Source organism: Pungitius pungitius, chromosome 15 (assembly GCF_949316345.1).
Source record: "Pungitius pungitius chromosome 15, fPunPun2.1, whole genome shotgun sequence".
NCBI classification, from domain to species: Eukaryota; Metazoa; Chordata; class Actinopteri; order Perciformes; family Gasterosteidae; genus Pungitius; species Pungitius pungitius.
In genome coordinates this window covers 5,031,542-5,054,545 of record NC_084914.1, presented here as the reverse complement: position 1 = coordinate 5,054,545, position 23,004 = coordinate 5,031,542, and the positions used below count along the sequence as shown (strand labels likewise).

The 23,004-nt window shown below is 42.8% G+C and overlaps 3 protein-coding genes and 1 pseudogene across 3 annotated transcripts; 1 reads left to right on the top strand and 3 right to left on the bottom strand.

Annotated features, from left to right (window-relative positions):
• Window positions 1-337: 337 nt before the first annotated feature.
• Window positions 338-8,187, bottom strand: sec62 (SEC62 homolog, preprotein translocation factor). The gene is made up of 8 exons (XM_037457268.2): window positions 8,095-8,187; window positions 5,710-5,818; window positions 4,924-5,029; window positions 4,306-4,489; window positions 3,802-3,906; window positions 3,661-3,721; window positions 3,449-3,568; window positions 338-2,926 (listed from the first exon to the last, which is right to left on the bottom strand). The coding sequence occupies exons 1-8, from the start codon at window positions 8,128-8,130 to the stop codon at window positions 2,382-2,384; spliced, it is 1,266 nt and encodes a 421-aa protein (XP_037313165.2). The 5' UTR covers window positions 8,131-8,187; the 3' UTR covers window positions 338-2,381.
• A 719-nt stretch (window positions 8,188-8,906) lies between these two features.
• Window positions 8,907-15,239, bottom strand: samd7 (sterile alpha motif domain containing 7). Its single transcript, XM_037458897.2, has 9 exons — window positions 15,095-15,239; window positions 11,865-11,997; window positions 11,515-11,638; window positions 11,242-11,366; window positions 11,056-11,137; window positions 10,239-10,912; window positions 10,025-10,140; window positions 9,830-9,940; window positions 8,907-9,469 (listed from the first exon to the last, which is right to left on the bottom strand). Exons 2-9 carry the CDS (start codon window positions 11,965-11,967, stop codon window positions 9,233-9,235), a joined length of 1,572 nt encoding a protein of 523 aa, XP_037314794.2. The 5' UTR covers window positions 11,968-11,997; window positions 15,095-15,239; the 3' UTR covers window positions 8,907-9,232.
• Window positions 15,240-18,177: 2,938 nt separating this feature from the next.
• On the top strand, window positions 18,178-20,100 carry LOC119209717 (apolipoprotein D-like). The gene is made up of 5 exons (XM_037459229.2): window positions 18,178-18,251; window positions 18,339-18,472; window positions 18,655-18,776; window positions 19,203-19,291; window positions 19,390-20,100. The coding sequence occupies exons 2-5, from the start codon at window positions 18,353-18,355 to the stop codon at window positions 19,629-19,631; spliced, it is 573 nt and encodes a 190-aa protein (XP_037315126.1). The 5' UTR covers window positions 18,178-18,251; window positions 18,339-18,352; the 3' UTR covers window positions 19,632-20,100.
• A 133-nt stretch (window positions 20,101-20,233) lies between these two features.
• Window positions 20,234-22,527, bottom strand: LOC119209716 (apolipoprotein D-like; annotated as a pseudogene).
• Window positions 22,528-23,004: the final 477 nt, after the last annotated feature.

The window sequence follows — 23,004 nt, the reverse complement described above, 5'->3', positions numbered from 1 at the left end:
TGTTGAGTCAGATCTTTGTGGCAAGTCCGCAATAAAAAGAAAAATCTTATTTGGTAACATAAATATAGAATAAAATAGTAATCTGTATTATAGTATGCAAAAAGGCATGTCAAAATAGTGTCAATAAAAATCACATACTTATTCTATGTTAAGTCAGAGTATACATCAAAAGTAGTCGTATAATATGTTTAATGAACTTTATAGGTCAAAGCATGTTATGCATCAATACTGTAATTGCAACCTTTTAATTAAACGACATACCTTGAATAATTTGTTTGCAGCAGTTTTGCCTTAACAAGTATCGGAACAAACGTCCAAAATAACGACAGTACTCGTGTGCTTTCTATATTTTTATTGCAATGATAAGATACAGATATATATCTGGACATCCAGTTCTATTAAATAACTCTCCAATATTGCATGAGACAGTATTTCAGAAGGAAATGGATCCAAATGTGGACGAGTTATTGACCGGAGTTTAAACATTGATGTTTTACAATTTCACTTTGTATTTGCCCCAGAAGTGTGACAAGCAGCAGCGTACAGAGTAATAATACAATATACAGAAGACCGATACTGTGCAACGGCCTAAAACATTTGGGGAAAAAACTTCCTCTTTTGCCAATATTGAGAGCACAGCGACCGGCAACTCGGGACACAGAGAAGCACTTTGCCCGTTTGTGAAAGATGTTAAAAAATAAAAAATGGAAGAAAGTGAAAGAGCTACAAACCTCGTGGGATTACAGGAGACTAGAAACAGGCAAGTGAGTCCATTCCCATGGAAAACAATCGACTACAGAAAGCTGAGAGGAATACATTATGAAGATGTAACTTTTGCCGTTTGTTAGTGAGAGAAATACAGACGTGGCCACGAACCAACCAGGTCACACATTCAATGCTACAAAAAACCCCAGGAAAAACACAAATGTGTTTGTCTAATAAATTCCCACTGCTTTCTAATCCCAGATGTTAAATTGAAATGAGTTTGCTCTTTATGATCAAATAAAACCAAAATGCATTTAACAACTCTGCGTAATAAGGAAACCTAATACAAAAAAAAAGCATTTCTTAGATTGTAATAATTCTATGTATGTATATATACACACACACATCATTATTACAGTATACATATGGTATATATGTATAATTTAGCAATAGAATCCATATATAATCCAATAGCAATAGAATCCACATATAAAGATTTCTATACATAAATATAATCATTGCAAGGACCGATAAAAGGGCATTGGAGACATTTCTTGCCAGAAGATAACGTGAAGGAGCAGTTTGCACCACGAGGCAGTCTGACCCCACACAGCTGGTTTGGTTGGGAGTCAAGTGCGAACACCTTTAAACGGTTTCATTGAGACCAAAATATTCATTTAGCTACACACTAACAACCTTGTGCTGTGCTTTTCTTTTTAATATTTTTTTTTTTCAAGGATGCGAAAGGTTTGAGGATTTTGACACTGCGTTTACAATATGAACGAATTAACAAAAGCTTCCCCTCCCTTTCGCACCGAGCCCGCCGCGTGTCATCAGCATGCATCACAGCACCTTCAGGCGGGTTTGGCACTAGATTTGACTTCAGATCTGGTTCCGTTTTGCAAATAGACAAGTCAGTGAACTCAATATCTTCTACCTTTTAGTTGTACAACAAATGCTGCAACCTTTTTTTAAAAAAGAAAATGAAGTATACCAGCTGTGTCCCCGTTTACTCTTCTAGACGAGCCCCGCGTCATGAACATCTACTACTTCAGACTAAGATCATGAGCCATTTAAAAAGGAGAAAAATCATTTCCTACTGAAAACGGCGAGTACCTGGAGGAGCCGTACTGCTCTGCTTCCATCAGGCCTGGTTGAGCTGCTCAGGGCCTTCGACAGGTCGCCACGTTGTCTCACCAAAACACCAATAAAAAGGTTTCTGGTCCACCTGATTGTACCAACAACATGGAGCTCTAAGATGGCAACGGGAGAAGAATATGGACGGGGGTCCGGTGGGGGGGGGGGGGGGAATATCGCTTTTCTCCTCCATCCGTGGTTAAGATCTGGCTTTGACATCGCATCCAAATGCAATATGGGAACAGAGAGGGAACATAAATAAGAGATGTTGACATGAGAAAAAGAGGAAAAGGGATAAAGACGCGTTTCTGTTGACAACTTCCTCGGGCGAACATTTCGGTTGCAGTTTTTATTTGAACATGAATAACATTTGAGTGGGAGGAGTCAGAGCCAGTCTATCGGTACTTTCTAACGGAAGATCTCAAAAAGAGGAGCGGAGGATCGGACCAAGAAGGTCCTGGAATCACAGGAAGGACGAAAGGAGAGAACTAGAGAGAGAGAGAGAGAGAGAGAGAGAGAGAGGGGATTGTAGAAGAAGTTTATGTTTCAGCAGTTTGGGGTTTAGTCTCACTCTCCCCCCCTTCTTTCCTCTTTTGCGACTCCTCCTCCTCCTCCGCCTCCTCCTCCTCCTCCTCTTCCTCTGTGTGCTGCTCCAGCTCCTCCCTGGTGATCATCTCAAAGTCGTTTCCGTTGCTGTGCTGCGAGCCTTCGTCCTCCCGGCGGTCGCTGTCTGTGTCCGAGTGGCGGTCCCGGCACGTCGCCTCCCCCGCGGCTTCATTAGTCTTCTCGGCCTCTTTTCGCTCCTCCTCCTCCTCTTCCTCCTCCTCCTCATCTTCGCCGTCCTTCTTCTCGCTGTCGGACTTTTCCTCGCTGTCGGACTTCTGAGCCTTGGTGCCGTCGTTGTCCTTCTCGTCCGTCTTGTCGGAGCCCTTCTTGTTGCCGCCTCGCGGCCCCTTGTAGTCGTGCGTGTAGAGCGGCCGGAACGAGTCGATGAAACCGACGTCCGCCGTCAGGTTGGGGAGGAACCAGAAGTGGTGCCGCCCGCCGGTCACGACCCAGATGATCAGGAAGAGGATGCAACGGGCTGAGGACAGATGGCACAACATGTGTGGTCAAAAGGAATCCTCAGCAAGTTAAATGCATGTTTAAAAAAACATACATTACTTCTGAACTTTATTGGCGTTCATATCTGATTGATCCTCTGCTGCCAAATAAATGAAGTAACTACAGCGGTTCTGCCTGTATCTTTAGTCTGTTAGCATTTAGTTTAGATCGATTTGACTTATTTACTAATCCATTTGTTTGCCTTATGAATACTGTTTTTTGCTATTTATTTTTCAAGAAGCTGTGTTGTCTAAAGATTCAGAAACACAATTTATTCAAAGTCTACAGGTACGAAAAACCTCATTCTTGTTGAAAGCAGGTTCTATTAGTTTTACAATAATCGGTTTTCATACGGAAGAAAAATTGGTCATAGCACCAAAGCTTTGTAGCCATGAGAGATGACAAAGGTCAGTAGTTTCCAATGCAAATAAATGTATAGAATAAAAAGTCTTAGAGAAGGAACGTAGTAAAGGTGGTGTTTTTATAAAGTACTTGTACTTACCGACTGCAAGAAGCAATATACTGGCCACAAAGCAGCCCGCCGCAACACTCAGGTAGTAAACTCCTACACGCATCTCTGCTGGCCACAGCGGGAACAGCGTGGCTGCTATCACTGCAATGACTGACAGACGGAAAACACACACATCAAAAGTCAACCTGGATTCTTAACAGGAACACTCCAGGCAGGCCATGATTCTTTGACCTCTGACTCACCGAGTATCAGTCCCATGGCGAACGTCTTGAAGTGAACGGGATCGTAAATCCACACAAACACCTGGAGAAAAGAGGCACATCTGGGCTTTTGATGTTTTTCAGGATCAAACATTGGTCTCACACACATGGAAGCCCACTCACCTCGTTTCCGTCTAGAAACAGCTGCTCATGCTCCTCATGAAGCTCCAGTTTAAACTTCTTCTTCACCTCCTTCTTCTTCTTCTTGGGGGTTCCAGGGCTGTCATCCTGTGAGGGTTTGTTATAACAGAATACTAACATCATCCATGAAATCTCTATTTGACGTATTCAGGTGTTCTGAGATCTCATAGCGCAACATTGCTAACCACATTATTATTATTATTGTTATGGTTACTCACACAGACTAGTCATTATAGGTACACTAAGCTTCTTCTCTCTTTAACGTTATGTAAACAGCAAAGTCATTATTCAACCATTTTCCTGTCAGGCAAGGAAAGTCTGACGGGCCATTAAACAAACACAGGGTCATAGAACTGTACAAATATAGGGATGATCAATGAATGTAAAGAATTCAAACATAAAAGCCCCCAAAAGGGACATTATCTTAACAGGTAGTAGCAGTAATAATTAATAGCAATAATCTTTTTAACATGAAGGGTCACGTACACTTTTATCTTTCTTGGTTTCAACAGCCTCCAGCTCCTTCTTCTTTTCTTTGTCCTTCTTCCCTTTTTTCTCCTCCTCTTTGCCACTGTCGCCCTTGGTCTTCTCCTTCTCCTTCTTGATGTCTTTCTCGTTTTTTTTCTTCATCACCTTGAGAGCCCGGTGGAAGAACTGCTTCTTTAGGAGTCTACAAAGGACGGAGGAGAACGAATCTTCACTGCTGAAATGTAAAGTCATGCTGGGGAAATGTCGCCAACTTCATTTGCAACTCTCATCAGTTGGTTGCTCTGCAAGACTTTAGTTCAAAGGTCAGTTTAATGCCTACTGCGCTCAGCATCTTTTTTTAATAATGGAGGAATTGGAGACGTCTTTTTTTAATGTTTTGCCCAAATTCCATTGGTTCAGGGATATAAAAAAGGGAATACGTGTTGGTAATATCATTGTATTAGTAGTTGTTCTGCTTCTTCTAAGATAAAAATTGTTAGTTGCAGCTGTATATAACAGAGACCATAACATGATTACATACCTTGTTTTAAGAATAGAATCCAACACAAGAAAAATGGTTAAATATTTACATCAGAATAACATCAGAAGAGCAGCAGAGTGTGTTGGGCAGCTAACCTGTTACAATAATCCACAACAGACTCCCTGGTGGTGAACACCGCCTCCTCTCCCTTCTTAGCCTTGGCCCACTTTGAGTCCAGCAGACAGTCCACCGCCTTGGAGGCTAAATGTAGGGATACAAAGATGGACGTTTTAAACACCGAGCAGTAAGGGGCCAGAAGGAAATGATTGCTGTGCTCTCTTTATCTGTGCTCAGTGTGTGGATGGAGGAATAATGACATGTAGTGTAAAAGCTCCTTGCGTGGTTGGAAGACTAGAAAAGCGCTGAGCTAGTTCATTCAACAATATCAAATCTGGTGAGTGAGCGTTTATGACTTATTTGGCAATAGCAAAGTTGTTGCATTCACTAAGGAGCCGGCTAGTTAGCACATAGTTTGCCTCAAAAATGTGAATGTAAAAACCCCCCCCCCAATGCATCGGAATCTCCGTTCGGACTTATTATGAAAGCATCGGCTTCCTGCCTGATGCCAGCAAAGCCTCTGGGGCCGAGGGGGAATATCTCTAAGGTTACTGCGCCGCCAGCGGATAGACAGGCCGAGACAACCTTCTCTGTGCTCTGCTCATTGTTCATCATCCAATTAGTAACTTGAGATGCAAGACTGGGGTACAGGGACAACATGGTCCAACAGAGTCCATTTGAATGCAGGTTCTGTTAAAAGATATTACTTCTCAGTAATCACAACTGTCAAAAGTCAGGGGAGGGTTTAACCTCCTAATTATTCCCCCCAAACAGATGTGTGGGAGTTGTGCGCTTTGCCTCTCGTCCCACGACAGAGCACTAACCAATGAAGTAGTCGACTCGGTGGCCCACCATGTTGGTGGACTTGGTCGGGCAGTTGAATCGGAGGTACTTGGCCACCGCCTTCTCCTCCTTGGTGGGTTCGCTCACCTCCTGCAGGACCGGACAAACAAACGGATGAACATATGTCCCAGTTTCAAATGCTATCCAGTTTCTAAATATTGTAGATGTTCATTTATCCGCAACAGAAGCAAGGAAATGGGAGCATCATCCCGGTTCAGTCCAGCTGGCTGGTGTCGACAACATGAGGAAGACGAGGCAGTGAAACAAGCTTTTGTATTAAAAAGGAGCAGGAACATCAGTCGCACAGCTTGGTTACATGAGACCCCGTACAAAAAGGCCCTGGTCACTGTGTATATGATCTACCTAGCCTGACCACATGAGTATTAGCTGTTCTGGTCGAACAGCCGTTATATATAAAAGGCAGGTGTCTTGTGATCCTCACTACACCAGTACTGGTCCATTTCTAAAAACAGTTTTGGCTTAGTATGAAATCCATTTCATCAAATTATACAACTTAAAAACCAAGAGGAACCACATCAAAAAAGCAGAGAACTGTGATGCAATGCAGCGTGGTGACTTTTAAAAGCCAAAGGAGATAACCGTGTACGTTGTTATGCAACTGAACTCAAACACACAGAACACCCACCACATAATAATGCAACAACTGGGTTTCAAATCCCACCTGTATGAAGTTGAAACTGTTTCAGAGAGATGTTGCTGATTCATTCACATATGATCCTTATGTAAGCGGAGTCTTAGCCACTGTTGAACTGCATTAACACACTGCGCTTACACAGGAGTGTTTCTTATATGTAGGTGCAATAATGCAGAGCATATGATAGGAATAGTTGTCCGGTTGAAAAAAGGATTATATAAAAAAAATCGTTAAAAACCAAATAAAATAGTATATGAAAAAAAGGAGGTATTGATTATATGACCTGTAACTGAAAGCCTCTTTTGGCTTCAGGTGTATCTATCAATGAGATAACAGCATGTTTTTGTTGTGCAGCTGAAGTCAAACAGAAAACTACACTAATACTGGCACACTAAGATGCTGTTGAATTGTATCGTATAAACTAAAAAGTGTAGTAGTTACAGGTAAGTTTACCGAACAAAATCAAAATTTTCATTGATCTTCAAATGACCGCCCATTGTGTGAAAGTAACTCATTTCAAATCACTTTAATCAGACTGTTTTGTGGGACGCTAGTGCAGCGTCTCAAATCCATATATACTACCTGTGTACAGTGTGTACTATAATAATCAATTTGGTACGTTATAACTAGCATTTAATTGTAGAATAGTTGCACCACTGCACATCAATCCAACAGCAATTTAGCAAGTACCAATTACATATAAAAAGTGCAACATGTTATCCAAGGATTTGAAAGATAGAGAGATCTATTGTAAAATCATGATGTAAAAAAGAGATAAACAACAAAATGCGGTGGCCAATTTGCAACACGGGAAAAACACAAGATGTTGCATCATACTGTAGGACTGTTGAATATTTTTGACCAACCAGTAGGTGTAAATATCTTCAGCTATGTTTAATACCTTGAGAAGCAAACATCGAATATACCAAAAAATATATTTCTTTATATTAGTTTATACTGAATCCAATTGATTTTATTCCCACTCCAGGTTCATCACACAACAAACCCCAATCAAACCCTGACCACATGTATGGTATAAAACACACAAACAGCTCATGTCTCACGCAATATGGTAGGACGGACGAACACATCAGAAATGTGTAAAGGAAAGGCCCAAAATCCCCAAACACTACGACTATTAGAGCATGCCCTGTGCACCTGTAGCCCTTCAGTAAACTGTCGTTTATCCTGAAATTGACGCAACGCTCTTCCAAACGCAGCTGAATCCACACGGCCAGCAGCACAGCTGTTACGCCGCCTTACGAGCTGGTTAACTGGTGAATTAAAATCCCCGCAGATTGTCTCACTTTAGGACCGAACACGTCTTGTCCACGTTAGAGCTGACGCAGCTTATCTTGAAAAACGTTTAACGGTGCAGCCAGTTCAAAAGAAGAGAAGGGTGGCGGACCGCAGAGACAGCTCGTCCGGAGCCGTCACGACAGCACCCTCGTGTGAATGTTAGCGTGCGAGTTCGAACTTATACGCAATTACATATCTCAAGAAGCCACGTCTGATCAAATATACTGCCACTAATATTTGTTGTCGCTAGCCAGCTAATGCTAGCTAGGGCTAGCCCTCGTCTTCCTTCATTTGCCGCCCGGTGAAGGCCTTTAACGGACGTAAAACCGGCTCGTGATCCCGCACCCGGCTTTCATTTGTTCTCTTTCAACCTGAACACTTGGTAATCTTTCATAACTCCAGTGATGTATACCTGGGTCCGCTTCTTGTGCCTCCTGCGCTCCGCCATGATCCTCCGAGTACTCCGACGTCCGCGGGGCTGCGCACGCGCACGACGCGTAGTATCGCGAGACTTATCGATTAACGGTGGAGAAACGGTACTTCCGTTCACGTGGTTAACGGTCAACCTCTCTTGTCTCTTCTGACCTAATATTTTTCTTGCATTTTTTTTGCATGATTCACATGCGTATGTTCGTATGTCTTACTTTTTTGTATTTATTGTAATTGTAATTATAATATACTGGAACTGGATGAATATTCCTTTAGTTATTTTGCATGTCAAAATCAATAATACAAAAAAACGACGTATGATGTATGATACAATAAAACAATTCTCCATTCTTTTATCTTATTTACAATTAATTAATTAAATTAATTACTATTTACTTAAACCCTTTTTTCTTTCGGCCTTCATATGTTTTACCTCTGTCTTCCCTTAGTCTCCACTTAATATTTAATATTAATAATATAATATGCTTAATATTCTGTAACAAATGTCAATCCTTAATCTTGAATTCTTGAAGTTTTTTTCTTATTTTAAATTAAATTAAATTCTATTGTGTGTTATTTTGCTTCGTGCACAGCGTTGAAAAATTCTCTTTCATAAAGGTTTAAAAGCAAAAAAAAGAAACTCTTAATATTGATTGTTGATATTTAATTATTCGTTACAATATTTACTAGGTAGAAAAAAAGCTTTATTTACAATCCAACAAATGCGAAAGCATATCAAACATACAAATGTATCTCACTTAAATATTAGTTTAATCATTCCCATATTATTTTTGTGGTTCTTATGATACTCTACTGGAGAAATGGAGCTTAGCAGCTTGAAAAATAAGAAAGTTTAAAACTAGTACCGTAAAAAAGGAAAAGCAAAATATAATTGGACCATCTTCTTATCTCACAATTCTCACATCAATTTCACTCCACTGTGGTTGTTAAAAATATAAGAACATTTATATATAAAATAAACATATTTAGCATATACCTGGCACAAGTGGGAACCCCTGCATTGAAAAGAAGTATCTTTAATGCAGTTAATCAAAATGTAAACAGATCCAGGACTGTGGCAGTCAGATAGGGCTCGGTGAGGTCCACAAGATCAGTTCTGATCAGGCCGTCTCACTGCTGGCTGATGGAGGGGAATTGTTTTCTGTGTCGTGTAGGTGCTCAGTTGACTTGAGGATGTCAGGGTCCCTTGGGCTCGCCATCATCTCCTCACTGTTGCAGTTCACAGGTGAGCCAATCTCCGATGAGCGGTCTGCGGGCTTCTCAGCAGTGGCCTGCAGTGTGGAGGTGGAGAGTGGAAGGTTCATCATGTACACCATGTTTCCCAGACGCCTGGACACCTGTGGAGAAATGAAGAGAGTCGACATTTTAGTCTTTGCAAAAGCGTCGGATACCAAGGCAACGGTGAGTGACAAGTATGTGAGGGAGATGCAGTGGGATGTTCCTCCATAGGTAGATTTCACATTTTAAAATGTCACAGTAATAAAAGCAATGGAGTTCTAAACTAAATGACCGGTAGTTTAGTTCCCTTTAGTGGCTGCATATTGCTCTTTCATAATAGCTACTTATGTCTTATCTACGCTTTTGCAATCTATTGCATGTGCAGTTTTATTCTTACCCAAATCAAATGATGATGAAAGATGTATTTCAAAGTGACACACATCCCATCGTTGAGCTCAGTCAGAATTTGTGTTTCTTACCTGTGAGCGGATCTTAAGAGCTGGTCCCAGTTTGAGTCCCAGCGTGTCCAGCAGGTGCTCCTCTGACAGGAGGGGCAGAGTCTCCCCATCAATCATGTGGTCTTTGAACATCTGCAGAGTGAAGTTGACAAAACATGAGCGCAACAAAGACGCAACAAAAAGAGTAAAGACAAACAAAAGGCCGCAAAAACCCACCTGGGCATATTCTGAACAAGTGGGTACGCTGTTGATAAAGTTGTACACATCATTCACTGTCCACTTCCTTATGTCTTCGGACGCCTCGTCATTGTTGAGAAAGAGACTGGGTGGACCTGATGAAAAACAACGGCGTACATCTTTGTTGGTACGCTGTAACACTTCATTTGATGTGGTAAAATGACGCGTTGTGACCCGTCTCCTGCAAACCTACCAGGGGGAAGGAAACCGTTTCCTGGGACTGGGAACATGTAAGGCATCCCCGTCAGCGCTCCGCCCGTCGAGGGATACATGAATTTCTCCTGGAAAGCCGAGCATTGGTTGGACAGGTCTTTATCATTGGCACCGCTGCTGGCCACCTCCGACCCATCCTGACTGTTCACGCAGGCTTTGCGTAGACCCGCCTCCCCCTCTTTGTAGTTCTTCCTGCTTCCGGCGGGGAGTTCAGAGTCCACCTTGGCTTGGTGGTGCGGCTTGCTGGCGGGACACTCCTCTCCCATGTCCCCCTTTGCCTCGGCCTCTTTCTCCTCCCCCGACGCGGCTCCCGGGCTCTGCTCCACCCCCTTGTCTTCCGTTTGGCCCTTCAGGTGGGACACGTGGCTCTCCGCGCCCTTGCTGACGTTGGGCCTCCTGCCGGCCCTGCGCCCCCGCTCTCTGTGCAGCGTGCTGATTGGCGGGTAAGGGCTGGCCGACATCAGGATGCTGTTGGAGTGCAGGTCGTCCATGGTGGGACGGTGGACGAAGACGTCGTGGCCATCCGGCATGCGCTGGCGGCCTCTGAACGCCATCGGGTTGGAGGAGTACGCCATGGGATTGTCCATTCCCATGAGCCCCTTTTGGTGGGCGTTCTCCAGCTCCTTCTGGTGCAGGATGGCATTCATCTCCATTCTGACCAGGAGAACACAATAATGTTTGACATGTTTATGCAACAATAGCGATGCAGCCACATTTTCACACTGTCTGTGTGTGTCTCATCTTGCGTGCTGGTGGAATGTGTCTGTGAGATGCTGATGACTCTCTGCATGCGCTACCTGGCTATGTTTTGCTTGTGAATGAACTCCTGTCGCCGGGCAACTGTTTCCATGGGCTCCGAGGGCAAGAAGCCGTAGCCGGCTGGGAGAAACAAAAAGGCAGACCAGCTGTTACTCTTGTTCTTAAGACATACGGAGATACTGGAAATTCTCTCAGGCAAGACAACTGAATTGAGCCATGCTCACCTGCTCCAGGGAATGGTCTCCCAGGAAGCATGTTGGCATGGGGGGGCAGAGGCGGCCCAAGGTGAGGGCTCATGTGCATTTGTCTGCCGTCGGACGCTACCATCTCGGAGGGGGGAACCATCTCTCTGATGAGGGAAAAGGATTAAAATAAACTGTCAAGACATTATATAAAGAGCTGTTTTTTTGCATCAGATATTTCTTTTTAAGTATTTATGCCCTTCCCCAGAGAGCTATATACGCTTTCGAGTAGTGAGTGTTTATTCAGGTACAGACCTCTCCATGAAGCGAGGCTCGAACTGTGCCGGGACCCCTTGTAACCTCTGCTGCCCCTGGGAGAGGATCTGCGGCGCCATGGCCATCTGGTTCCTCATTATCATCTCTTGCCTCTGCCTCAGCTCTGCAAGAAAAGAAAAAAAAAAAGGTCAGTGCAGGTCAGGTAGAGCTGAACACCGTGCACCGACTGTGAAATCTGGAGACTGCAGTAACAGTCCACGGAAATCAATACCTGGCAGTCAAAAAATGTTCTGCACCTATTCCTAACCGTGATGATTTGGCAAAAAACTTCTATTCATATTTTATTTGACGACATGGCGTCTCTTCCTTGTTATTTTTCTATTTCTTACCTCCAGCTGACATCCCGTTGACCAGACGGTACCAATGCTTCTCATCCAAAGCCCCTTGCTCTCCCAGCGCCGTCATCTTCCTCAGCTGCTCTCGTGGGGTCATGACACACGGCCTTTGACCTCCACCTGAATGCTGTTGAAAAGAAGATGCAACATGTGAGTATTACTCTGACTAACAACATATTGCATTATGTATAGCAACGTATAGCTTTAAACTATACCATCATAGAAAATTAAATAGGGATAATGTAGACATTTTGTATTATTTCACTACTGCCACAAGGAGGCAGCAAATATCTGTTTTTAAAGAGTTATGGTAAGTGTGCGATCATGTCATTTTCCTCAGGAATCAAAATCTCTATATATATAAATTAAAAAACAGACTCTACCAATCCAACGTATTTTTGGCAAAATGAGGACTGTGTTGGCTTTGACGTCTGTAGCTACAGCAGACTGACATAATATATACTAGTCATTTTATGTAGACTATATAATTAAACGGATTAATAGAGGAGTTTAATAAACTACTAATATGGGATCTAACCACATACACAAATTCATTCCCTAACCTTCGATCCTTCCTCTCACCTTTCCTTACCTCCAGCCTTGCATTAAGCATTAATCTTTAACCAACTTTAACCCTTACGCTCACCGTGAAGTAATCCTAAACTTAAGTTTAACACCTAATTCCAAATCCCAACCTCAAGGCTACCCGCCAAAATGGTGGAGAAAAGTAGATTTTGTCATTATTTGGAAGATTTTCTTTTCATCCCTCCCAGAACATCCATTCCGAGTAAGTGTAGTAATAGAAGAACACTGGCAGAAGCACATAAGCGCTCCAAATGGCCATACTGTTTCTGCCTGAGCCGGCGGCTTGTGTAAACAAGCACAATCGACTTAGACACCTCCAATTAGCCTTTTACACTGCAGAAATCCCATTACAAAATATGATACTGTAAACCTCAGCGCAATAATCCAGCTCTGCTAATCCAGGACCAGGGTGTGCAATATGCTGATTGCTAGTTAAATCTGAGTCTGCACAGAAGGTCACTCCACCCCAACCCCCCCCCTGCCTCTTCATATTATATTAGTTTATAGTGATCTCTCTGCTCTGCCGCCCCCCTCCCCCAAGAGAAATGCCATCATAAGACTTGCCCCGAGGCCTTCAGCTTTACCCACAGTCCCTCAAGTTCCCTCTGAAGCCCATTTAATCTGAGGGCTGTAATCCGCCTCTTAGACCTGCAACAGTCTGCCAGCTACATCTGCTGACCTGCCCCGGGCCCGCCCCGCCCAACCCCCATACCTACCCTCCCGAGGCCCCTGCCACCCCCCCCCCCAGGATCCTATTAGCTAAGTCCTGGCTATACAGCACTTTAAAGGGATGTGTTGGAGGTAATCCGCACGTTTAGAGTTTTACCCTCTGCAAACCTTGCCTGTAAGCATCCCTGACAATACACCCTAAGTGCTAAGCCTATTAGCCCCCATTAGCTCCCAGGATGTCCTAAAAACACCTTGGGGATAAATATGGGGATGCAATCGGTTTATGTGAAGTTATGTGTCGCGTAAACACACCCTGCCTTCACCTACTTCTCCGTCGTTACATCAGCAAATGAGAAGAAATGTATTTCAACATTTACGCCTCGGTAATTCCCAAGTGGGCACTAAGCTCCGAGGCTCAGGACATTGTGTAATGCATTATCGCCTCCCCATTCTTAATGATTTACCCTTTTTATATCTGAAATTGTAAAACATTTTACATTTTTTTCCAGCTTTTTTTTACACACTAACCAACTCAATATTGATAGAAAAATGGAAACCAAGAAACATACGTTTGATGCCTGAGTTTCTGCAGAAGTCAGAAACTAGTATTTCCATCTGTTAATGGCTGTTGCTTCATTGAGGGGAACATGGCACCAGATTCCGTCTCCTTATGTATTTGCATTAAATGTTAATGTCTGCTAGTTTCCCCAACGAGTCAATACATGCAGTGATATTGGAAAAACTTTTTCTGAATGTTTCCAAAATCCAAAACAAATCTTCTGACCCGGATGAAACAAAACCTTCAGTTTGCCGGAAATGATTTGTGTGTTTTTTGTTTAGTTTTTAAACCAAGGAAAACTATTGACCTGCGGCTTTGCTCTGTGACTCGAATCCTTTGTTTGGTCACCGCAAACACACTGATTAAGTTTTGTCTCACATCTTTTAATCAAAGTTGTCAACATCACAAAATAACGGAGTAACACGTCTTCAAACCGTGCTCAATTTTTCTCGATGGGTTTCAAGCAGCGTTTTGTGAGAGAAAGTGTCATTACAGGTGAGCTCTAAGAACTCGTGGCCCTCATTTCCTCAACAAACGCAGGCAACACCCCAGCTGCCAAATCCGGGGATTGGACTCCTTGGATTTTCTGTTGCCCGCTTAATCTCATTACAAGAATGAATTAAAGGGAAAAATTGCTGACAACGTATAGATGGAGGCCCCCGAGGAGGTCATATCAGACAGAATAATTGTCTGGTCCTTCTTAATCCCCCTTTTACACAACATGCTGAAGCGATCGCGTGTCCCGTCGGTTACAATAAGCAGTTTGGATTTAGAGAGGAGCGGCGAGCTGAATGTTGTATTGATTTGAGAATTAGTCGTGGTGTGAAGATCTCGCGTGGAAAAGTATTGCAACGGCTGATCGAAAGTACCATATTAAAATAATATCAATAATAACATGGAATTTATTGTGGACCCAAAACCATCACCGTATAAGAAGAATAATAATAAGAAGCAAAAGCTAATTCCATTAGCTCCATTTTCTTTTCAATAAGCTCTATTTACATAATGTGGACTAATGATTAGGTTAATAATACAGATTTCGGAGCCGTTCTCTAATCACTGGCCTTTATATTAATCACCTACTGACGGATCAGTGGGCTTTTATTCAGTTTAGTGCTCACATATTTGCTATTGAAGTTTTGCTGTTTTTTACTACATTAAAATATTCAATACTGTTCATGTTTCAAAGTTATTATGGTTATATTTAATATATACATACATTTACATGAGGCATCAGATTTATATTGCTTACTCTGGAATAAAAAAAGTTTTGATGCTTTTACAAGAACAACTGTAAATGTGAAATACAACAGCAAAAATACAACCTAAAAAAAATCAACCCTCAAAAACAGAAAAATAAAATAAAATAGAAGCAAATATTCAACGGCCGTTTTAATGGACTTTGACTTACCTTCAACTTCACACCAACGAGCAGAGCGTGGAACCGGTTTTCTGTCCGAAACCCAAATGGAAAAGGAGAAGCACAAAGAGAGACGTGTTTGCTGAGCTCGTCTCTCACGTCTCTGACTGTAAACGGCCTCCCACTAACCAGCCTACTGCTGCCGGCTAACTGCCTTAACTAAAAAAGACCTTTTAAATACCGATTCATTTCATCTCCATTAGATGGCCTTATCTCCTTCGGTAAGCCCCCACTCCACCCCCCCCCTGTCCTGACATCACTATGATCTCCCCGTCCAACTGCTTGCAGCCCTTTGCCGCTGATGTGTAATTACTGAAGCAGCGCTGGTCGTAAGCGCGCGTGTTAAACCTCTTTCGACGTTTACCTCACTAATCCCTTGTTAGCACTTTAGAGCACGGTTAAGACACCTAAATGCTCGGCTTCCTTTTCCAGTGGTAAAATGTTCAACCCCTTCTTAGCTGCTCTGCTGGCCCCATGCAGAGAAGGCGCATGATGCCGGGTGCAGACGTTTAACACACGCCGACTGATCAGTCTTGTTTTTGTTTTGTTTTTTCATCACATGTCTAGCCTGGGTGTCAGAAGCACTGCGCGCCCCCCCGGGGGTGGGGGGGGGGGGTGCCAAGGGGGTAGACCCAAACCTTGCTTGGTGGTAATTTGCTAGAAATCCGACTGAATGATGGCCGGATGATCCTCTCAGACCCCTTAATCTGACAGTTTGTGCTCACCAAGCGCTTACAGCAGGGCCCCCGATGTCTTTTTTTCTTTAATGCCGGGCTGGGCAGAAAGGTGTGCACAGTTGGTGGGCTGAGAGGTCATTTTGCTTAACAGCAGACATGATCTAAAGGAGGGGGCAGTGTCGTGTTTAGGCCTCCCGGGGAGATGAGTCATACTGGGAGCTCCGGGATCGCCTGTGTTGTTAATCACACACACGCGTTTAGGTTAATCGAGCTGTGTGGTCACTGAAGAAGACGGACTGAAATGCAGGTGTTTGTATTATTTTCCACATGAAGGTTGAAGACATGTTGCAAGACTCGGTGACAGTCAGAATGGACACATGACAAAAAAGAGCACAGAATGTAAACCCCCCACCATTTCTATGAAATAAAGTGGATGGTTTGAGCTCAGAGTCCTAAATATTGCACGCACATATATTTATCCATCTATTAATAGATAGATAAAAATATAGTGTATATGCATATATACAGTATATCTACATATATATATAATATTTGATTGTAATTACTTATCTTTGGTAGAGCACTATTCAATATCTGCTCTTTTAATAGCTCGTCCATCAGCAAATATACTGAAAGAACTACGGTTTGTGACCAAAATCCTGATAAACATTCCCAGTAGCCTCAGTGGTACTTTGAGTTTATTGCTAATCAGATTACAGATTACTGATTACTAATGCAGTTTTGTGTGCTAATATGTGTTCTACTAGCAGCTTAGTGACATTTTAATAATCTGATAACGTAATGCATTCTCTACATGTCATGAAAACAGTGCGATGACTCTTTGAAACGCTGCCGATAAGTGGTTCGGGGGGGCGTTAACGGACGGTCCCAAAAGCTTCGAACATCTGCTCCTTTATGCATGCGTCCTGTTCCTCTGACAGTCTTCCTCATCCTCGTCCTTGTTCTTCTTCCTTTCCGTCACCTTGAACCAAATTGTGGCGCGTCGGGGCCGAGATCTGCACTCGTCGCGTTCCCTCGCATTGTCTCCCGATGACGAGTAAAGTGCAGCTCATTATTCTGCAGCTCCGCGTCTGACAGACCGTGGAGAGGTGCCCTGGTGTTAAAGAGGTCCAAGGCGAGCCAGGAGATTGCTCATGACAACACAACAGTACATTACCGGACGCCACATTCAGGCCTCTGCTGCAGCAACGCCACACGGACACGTGAGGTGACCTTTCCGGGTCTCTTCGGTCACCCCGATCAGGTGCCTCCTCCTCTTTGTTCTCTGCAGACGGGACCTGGTGATATTAGTGGAGGGATGTCTTTGCGTTGCACAGAACTGGTAACGGCGACCCTGCCATGAGCTTTATTGAGCAGCGTCAGTCGCCTGTGACATTTCACTGAGATCCGCTGCTTCTTCATGTGTGTGTTTCATATTTTGTCACGGAGGAAAACGATAAACAATAATAAAAATGTGCATATTTTTAATCGGTCTAATTGTTACAGCACGTCCTAAAACTTTCTAAACATCTTATAAAAACGTCAACACAACAACAAGTTCACAATGCGTAAACACATAGTGAAAAAAACGTGCGTTTGTGGAGTAAACTCAAGTGGGTTGATCATTTTTTACTGAAAAGAGACTAATAAAGGACTTAGGAATTAAGAGAGCAGCGCATTAGGACATCTAAACCGCTAATTAAAGAACCTGCTCGTTGTAAGCTTTTTATGAGGGATTTCTGTCCGTCTTGTTTGCACCCAGCATTAAAGAGTCACTGTGAGGGGAAGGGATCACAGCGGGTTTAACATCCACAAACAGGCCTGGATATAAATTGAGCGCAGACAACTGTTTTCTTGTTACAGTAACAATCTTCTGTCCGGATGGTCTCCAGTGTTCCTCCACCATAGAATGACCACTGTACCAAAGCTGTAACCCCAGAAGCATTACGTCTTTTACACTCTGTGGAAATCTTGTTTAGGACTTGATTACCGTGGGATCCCCGGCTAGGATTCTTTAGGATAAAGCATCCCTGAAATAACTGACAAAGCCTTGGGATCCTGGTTGTATTGCACTCAGGAAATGATCACAGTAAGCAGCAGTGGAAGAAGGGCTCACATCTTTTACCTAAGTAATAACGCCAAAATCTAAAAATGTCCCATCATATCATGAAAAAACAAAATATTCGTATTATTTAAAACAAAGGTGTGGAGACTATAAATTCTTTGTATATTCCTGTGTAGTTTAAGCAACATCTCCTTTAACAATCCACGTATTCTTATATACAGCAGCGCTGCAGTTATCGAACCCAAGCTTGTCTAAACACAAAAAGGGAACAGGTGCAGTTTCTCGCACCACTTTCTCAAAATAACCTGTTTAAAAGTTAACATGGAGGAGGAGCTGGAAAGAGATCTATAAAAAAGGACCAAAAAACTCGAAACTTCACTACATCGCTGGTAAAACAAGTAAGCAAGTCTGCCCTTTTTGCTTCTCCGGTTACTCCGTTTATCTCAAATCCTTCAATCTGAATGACCAAACAGTATTTTCTGGTTCTCGACAGGTTGTGGAGAAAAGATGGAGGCCATCCAGGTGATTTCCCTCGCTCTGCTGTCCGTTCTGGCGGCCAACGCTCAGGTCGTCCGACCAGGAAAATGCCCCCAGCCTGCTGTCCAGGAGAACTTCGACACTGCCAGGGTAAACTAAACTAACTTCTGGATATGCTCTTTGGAGACAAGGCATCATTTCTATTTCATTTTGATTTATTTTGAATTCCAAAAAGAGAATTTAAAACAAAGAAAAACATATATCGCTTAAATTTTCAAGAACCTGGAGCTCTTCATCAACCACAGCTCACTGTCGTGCTCTTGCTCCTGCAGTATCTGGGTAAGTGGTATGAAATCCAGCGGCTGCCACATGCCTTCCAGTACGGCGAGTGCTCCACTGCCACCTACAGCCTGCAGAGCCCCGGAGTCGTTGGTGTCTTCAACCGCGAGCTGCTGTGAGAACTCTGCTGCATCTAAACGGGCCTCCGATGAACTCCCCTCTTTAAGAACACAAAATGAATAAGTAGTCGAATTCTGTTGGTAAACCGATTAGCACAAGCTATGCCTTCCAGGATATGATTTTTGATTTTCTCAATATCTGCGATGGAATACAATGTTTGACTTCAATTGAGTATTGCACTTTGTACTCTACTCTATATTGTTCACTCCGATACATTGATACATTGACTTCACTGCTTATTCAGACAAAAAACCAATTATTTAATCAACACGGTGATACTGCTCTGTAGAGTGAGCCTCACAAAAGTATATAAAGTACTTAATTAAAATGACCTAAATTTTAATATAGCCATTATGCAGCATAGGTGCTTCTTTCAGCTTATTTGTGCTGCTGACCCCTTTAATTCTTTTGTTTTTTTTAGTGCTAATGGGACCATAAACTCCATCAGCGGCTCTGCCACAGCAAAGGATGCCTCTGAGCCTGCAAAGCTGCTGGTCTCCTTCTTTGAGAGTAAGAACCTTGGATTCATTGCAAACCTGCAGATATTGCCATTACGCTGCAGCTTTATACCACGAAATGTGTCCAACTTGACTCTCCTGTCCCTCCAGACGCTCCCCCCGCTCCTTACTGGGTGCTGTCCACCGACTACGACAACTACACTCTGGTCTACAGCTGCACCGACCTCGAGCTGGTGCACGTGGACTTTGCCTGGATCATGAGCAGGAAGCCCACCCTGCCCGAGGAGACCCTGAAGGAGCTGCAGAACGAGCTGGCCTCCATTAAAGTCACAGTGGACAAGCTGCTCACCACCAACCAGGACGCAGCGTACTGCAGCGCCGTGAGCCGGTGAACCGACTGAGACGCACCCGTTGATGCCTGAAGGCCTCGACTCATGTGTGTGGGGGAGTTGAGGGTTGTGCTTCTGCAATAAACGTATTTACACAGCAATAAAAGCTTTTGGTCTCGTCTCTTTCCTGTGAGCCTCCTACAATGTCTTTTGGGTTGTTCTCTAATAGATTGATGGTCCAGTAATCTGCACCGAGTGATACTATTTTTTTTTGTAAGTACAAGTTTAACTCATTTAAGTAGCTAATTCAGCTAATTTGATGAGCTTTGAAATGTACAGCAACAATGTTTACTATCTACTGTATCTTTTACCGCATATATTTGCCTTGTAAACAAATTTCAGGAGAATTGTTTTAAAGAGGCAGTTTATTCTTTTGGCTGTTGAGTAAAGAGAAGACCCTCAGAGTTTTCCATTTCATATGTATAAGCCCTGTATATAGAGATGAATGGCTTTTTTGTAAGAAAATTGTGCTCCTTCTACGATCTTCACCCTAAATGAAACAAAACAGGCTCCATGTCTTCACTGCCAACTCTCGTTAATGCTAATTTTCACCTTTGACTTGTGTGTGTTTCTGCCTCCCGAGGATTCAAATTACTTCTATTTTATATTTTTTATTATATTTTTCCCTTCATAGTTCACATTAAGCTCTCTGTGCGTCTGAGGAAGAAAAACACTGCAAACATGCATTTCATTTGACATGTTTATCGTAGTGCGTTTGCACCAGGTACCTCGGTCCGTTCACTCGTGCATGACGCTGCAGTAAGTCGCATTCTGGTTGGTGGGGAGCATCTTGTTCACGTCGATTCCGATCGAGGACAAGACGCCTTCCAGCTCCCGTGAGGTCTCCTCGGCCAGAGTGGGCTCTCTGCTCAAGGATCCACGCCAGCTCCCTGCGGACAAGTCCAGTGTCCTTGCAGCTGTAGACCAGGGAGTGACCCTCGTAGTCTGTGGACAGCACCCAGTAGGGACCAGGAGGAGACTCTGGAGGAAAAGACGAGTATGAGAATCGAAGCCGCTGTAGTATGACACAAGGAACTACTGAGATGGACTGAAGTGTTTACTTTGGGAGAAGGAGACCTCCAGCTTGGCAGGCTCAGAGGTGTTCTTGACCGTGGCAGTGCCAGCAACAGAAGTGATGTTTCCATCGTCACTAAAACAAACAGAAATCACTGTTGTCACTTTTATGTCAAGTTCTAATTAGACTAAAATCTCTTAATGCATGAATTTAAAACGAAGGTCAGTTTGTTATCCTGTAGGTTCTTGGTGAAGGGGTTTTGACCGATGATTTAATACACCTGATTTAAAAATAAAAGTGCAATGTAGCTAAATAAATATGGTATCCAAATGTGTGTATACTACACAGGGATGTTTATTTATTTTGATATTCCACTCATCTGGAGGATGAAAAACTCGATTTGCTGTGAAAACGGAGTAATTGTAGTTCCAAAAGCGATGTGGCATCATGTACTCACAGCAGCCCACTGTTGAGGACCCCGATGACTCCAGGACTCTTCAGGCTGTAGAGGGCAGTGCTGCACTTGCTTTTCTGGAAGGAGTTTTGCAGCCTCTTGATCCCGTACCACTTACCCAGGTACTGCAGAGGAAAGACGGGATTTCACACAAAGGAAACATTGAATTAATGCAGAAAGTTGTCATTTACCTAATGGCTAGTAGCAAAGGAAGTTGGTAACATCCTTGGAAACATCAAAGTTGGCCTGAACATCTGGTGTGGGACATTCCTCGGACATCTGAGCGCTGGTTACCAGGACAACCAGAAGAGTCAAGAAAATCACCTGCATGGCCTTCATCTTGCTAATACGACCTGCAGACAACAAAAAACAGCAAGATTATTGAGAATCCGCAGGTTACTACAGAGAGATCCTCTTTGAGGAGGAAGAGTTGTGGCTGTGGTCTGTTCACCTGCATGTAGTCACAGTCAATACCGGTGTGCAGCTCATTCTGTGGTGAGGAGCTTACAGTATATAGATCGAATGAACCTATGCATTCTTCAGCCCCCCCTCTACTGTTATGTGTAAAAGTGTTGAGGGGGGGAAGTGAATGAGTGAGAGAGCGGTCACCTGTTCAAACAAAACTCCTGATCGCTGTAGAAATGCATCTGTATCTCATTCATTTCAATAAAACCAACTCCATTCTATAAAATCACTTTTTCTCATGAGGAACCTTTAACAAAAAATGAAAAGATAAATGTGAAAATGATTGACTAGATGAATTATTATTCATTCTAGTCAATCATCTCCCCCAAAAAGTCCAAAACATCTAAATATGTCGGTGCTCCGTTACACAGGAACCAGTTTCAAAAGCAGCCTGTCCGATATTCCGTGAACTGAAGAAATGCATTTTTCATGTTGTGGACTTAAGAGACCACTTTGATCCTTATTAGATTTGTTGGAGTTTAACATTTGCCTTTGTGTATTTGCACCGCTTAAATATTTTACATTTTTCAAGCCATGATCCCAGGGATAACTTGCATTCAAGCAAGTGTTGGAAAAGTGGTCTCATGAATCACCAGAAACTTAAAGTCCATTTAATTATTAATAGTTCTGTCAGTGCAGACATTTTGGAAAATGTGTGTATTCACTTAACTACATCTTTGCAGAAAATTGGTTTGATTTCGAAGATTCATACTTTTTTTCTTACATTTGTGTCTGGTAAATATTATGGCACAGCTGGCAGTTGTTAGCTTAGCATTAGCTCAGCTATCCTGGATGAATAGAGAAACTCTATTCTCTAAAACAACATGCTTTCTATTACCACTATTTTTGTTACCTTCAGACACAGCCATAATCACAGCTTCCTCTTCTTTCGAAGTCTTCATAATGAGTTAAATTCACCACTAGCCTTGTGTTTACTGGATAAACATGGAGGTCCCATTGATTTTCCAGGCTTCAGCAAGAAAATCAATGAAAGTATTTCCCACCGGCTTTCAGCTGTTAAGATTTATATGACAAAGGATAACGTAACATTTATTTATAGTCGTTCTGCTTGCAAGGACATCGGAGATAGAGCCGTTCTGATTTTTATCACCAACAACAGAGAATTTAGCAGTAATTTATCAGTCTCCCAATCTCCAGATATTGGTTGCTGTACCTGTCTACTTTTCAACTGACCAAGTCATGGTCCAGTCGACTACAGCTAATCAATAATAACTGCTTGCTTGTAATCACCTAAAAATATTTTTAAAAAGCTTTTTCTTTTTTACTCTTTTTCTCGCATTCCTCCGATACTAAACAAAATACAAGTGCTCCAGGTGCATTGATCGTGGTTGAAACCTAATCTGCATTTGAACTGTTTTGTTTGGGATTAATGTAAAAGTCAAGAAAGGTAAGAAAAGAAAGGTAATTCAGCAGCTTTATCG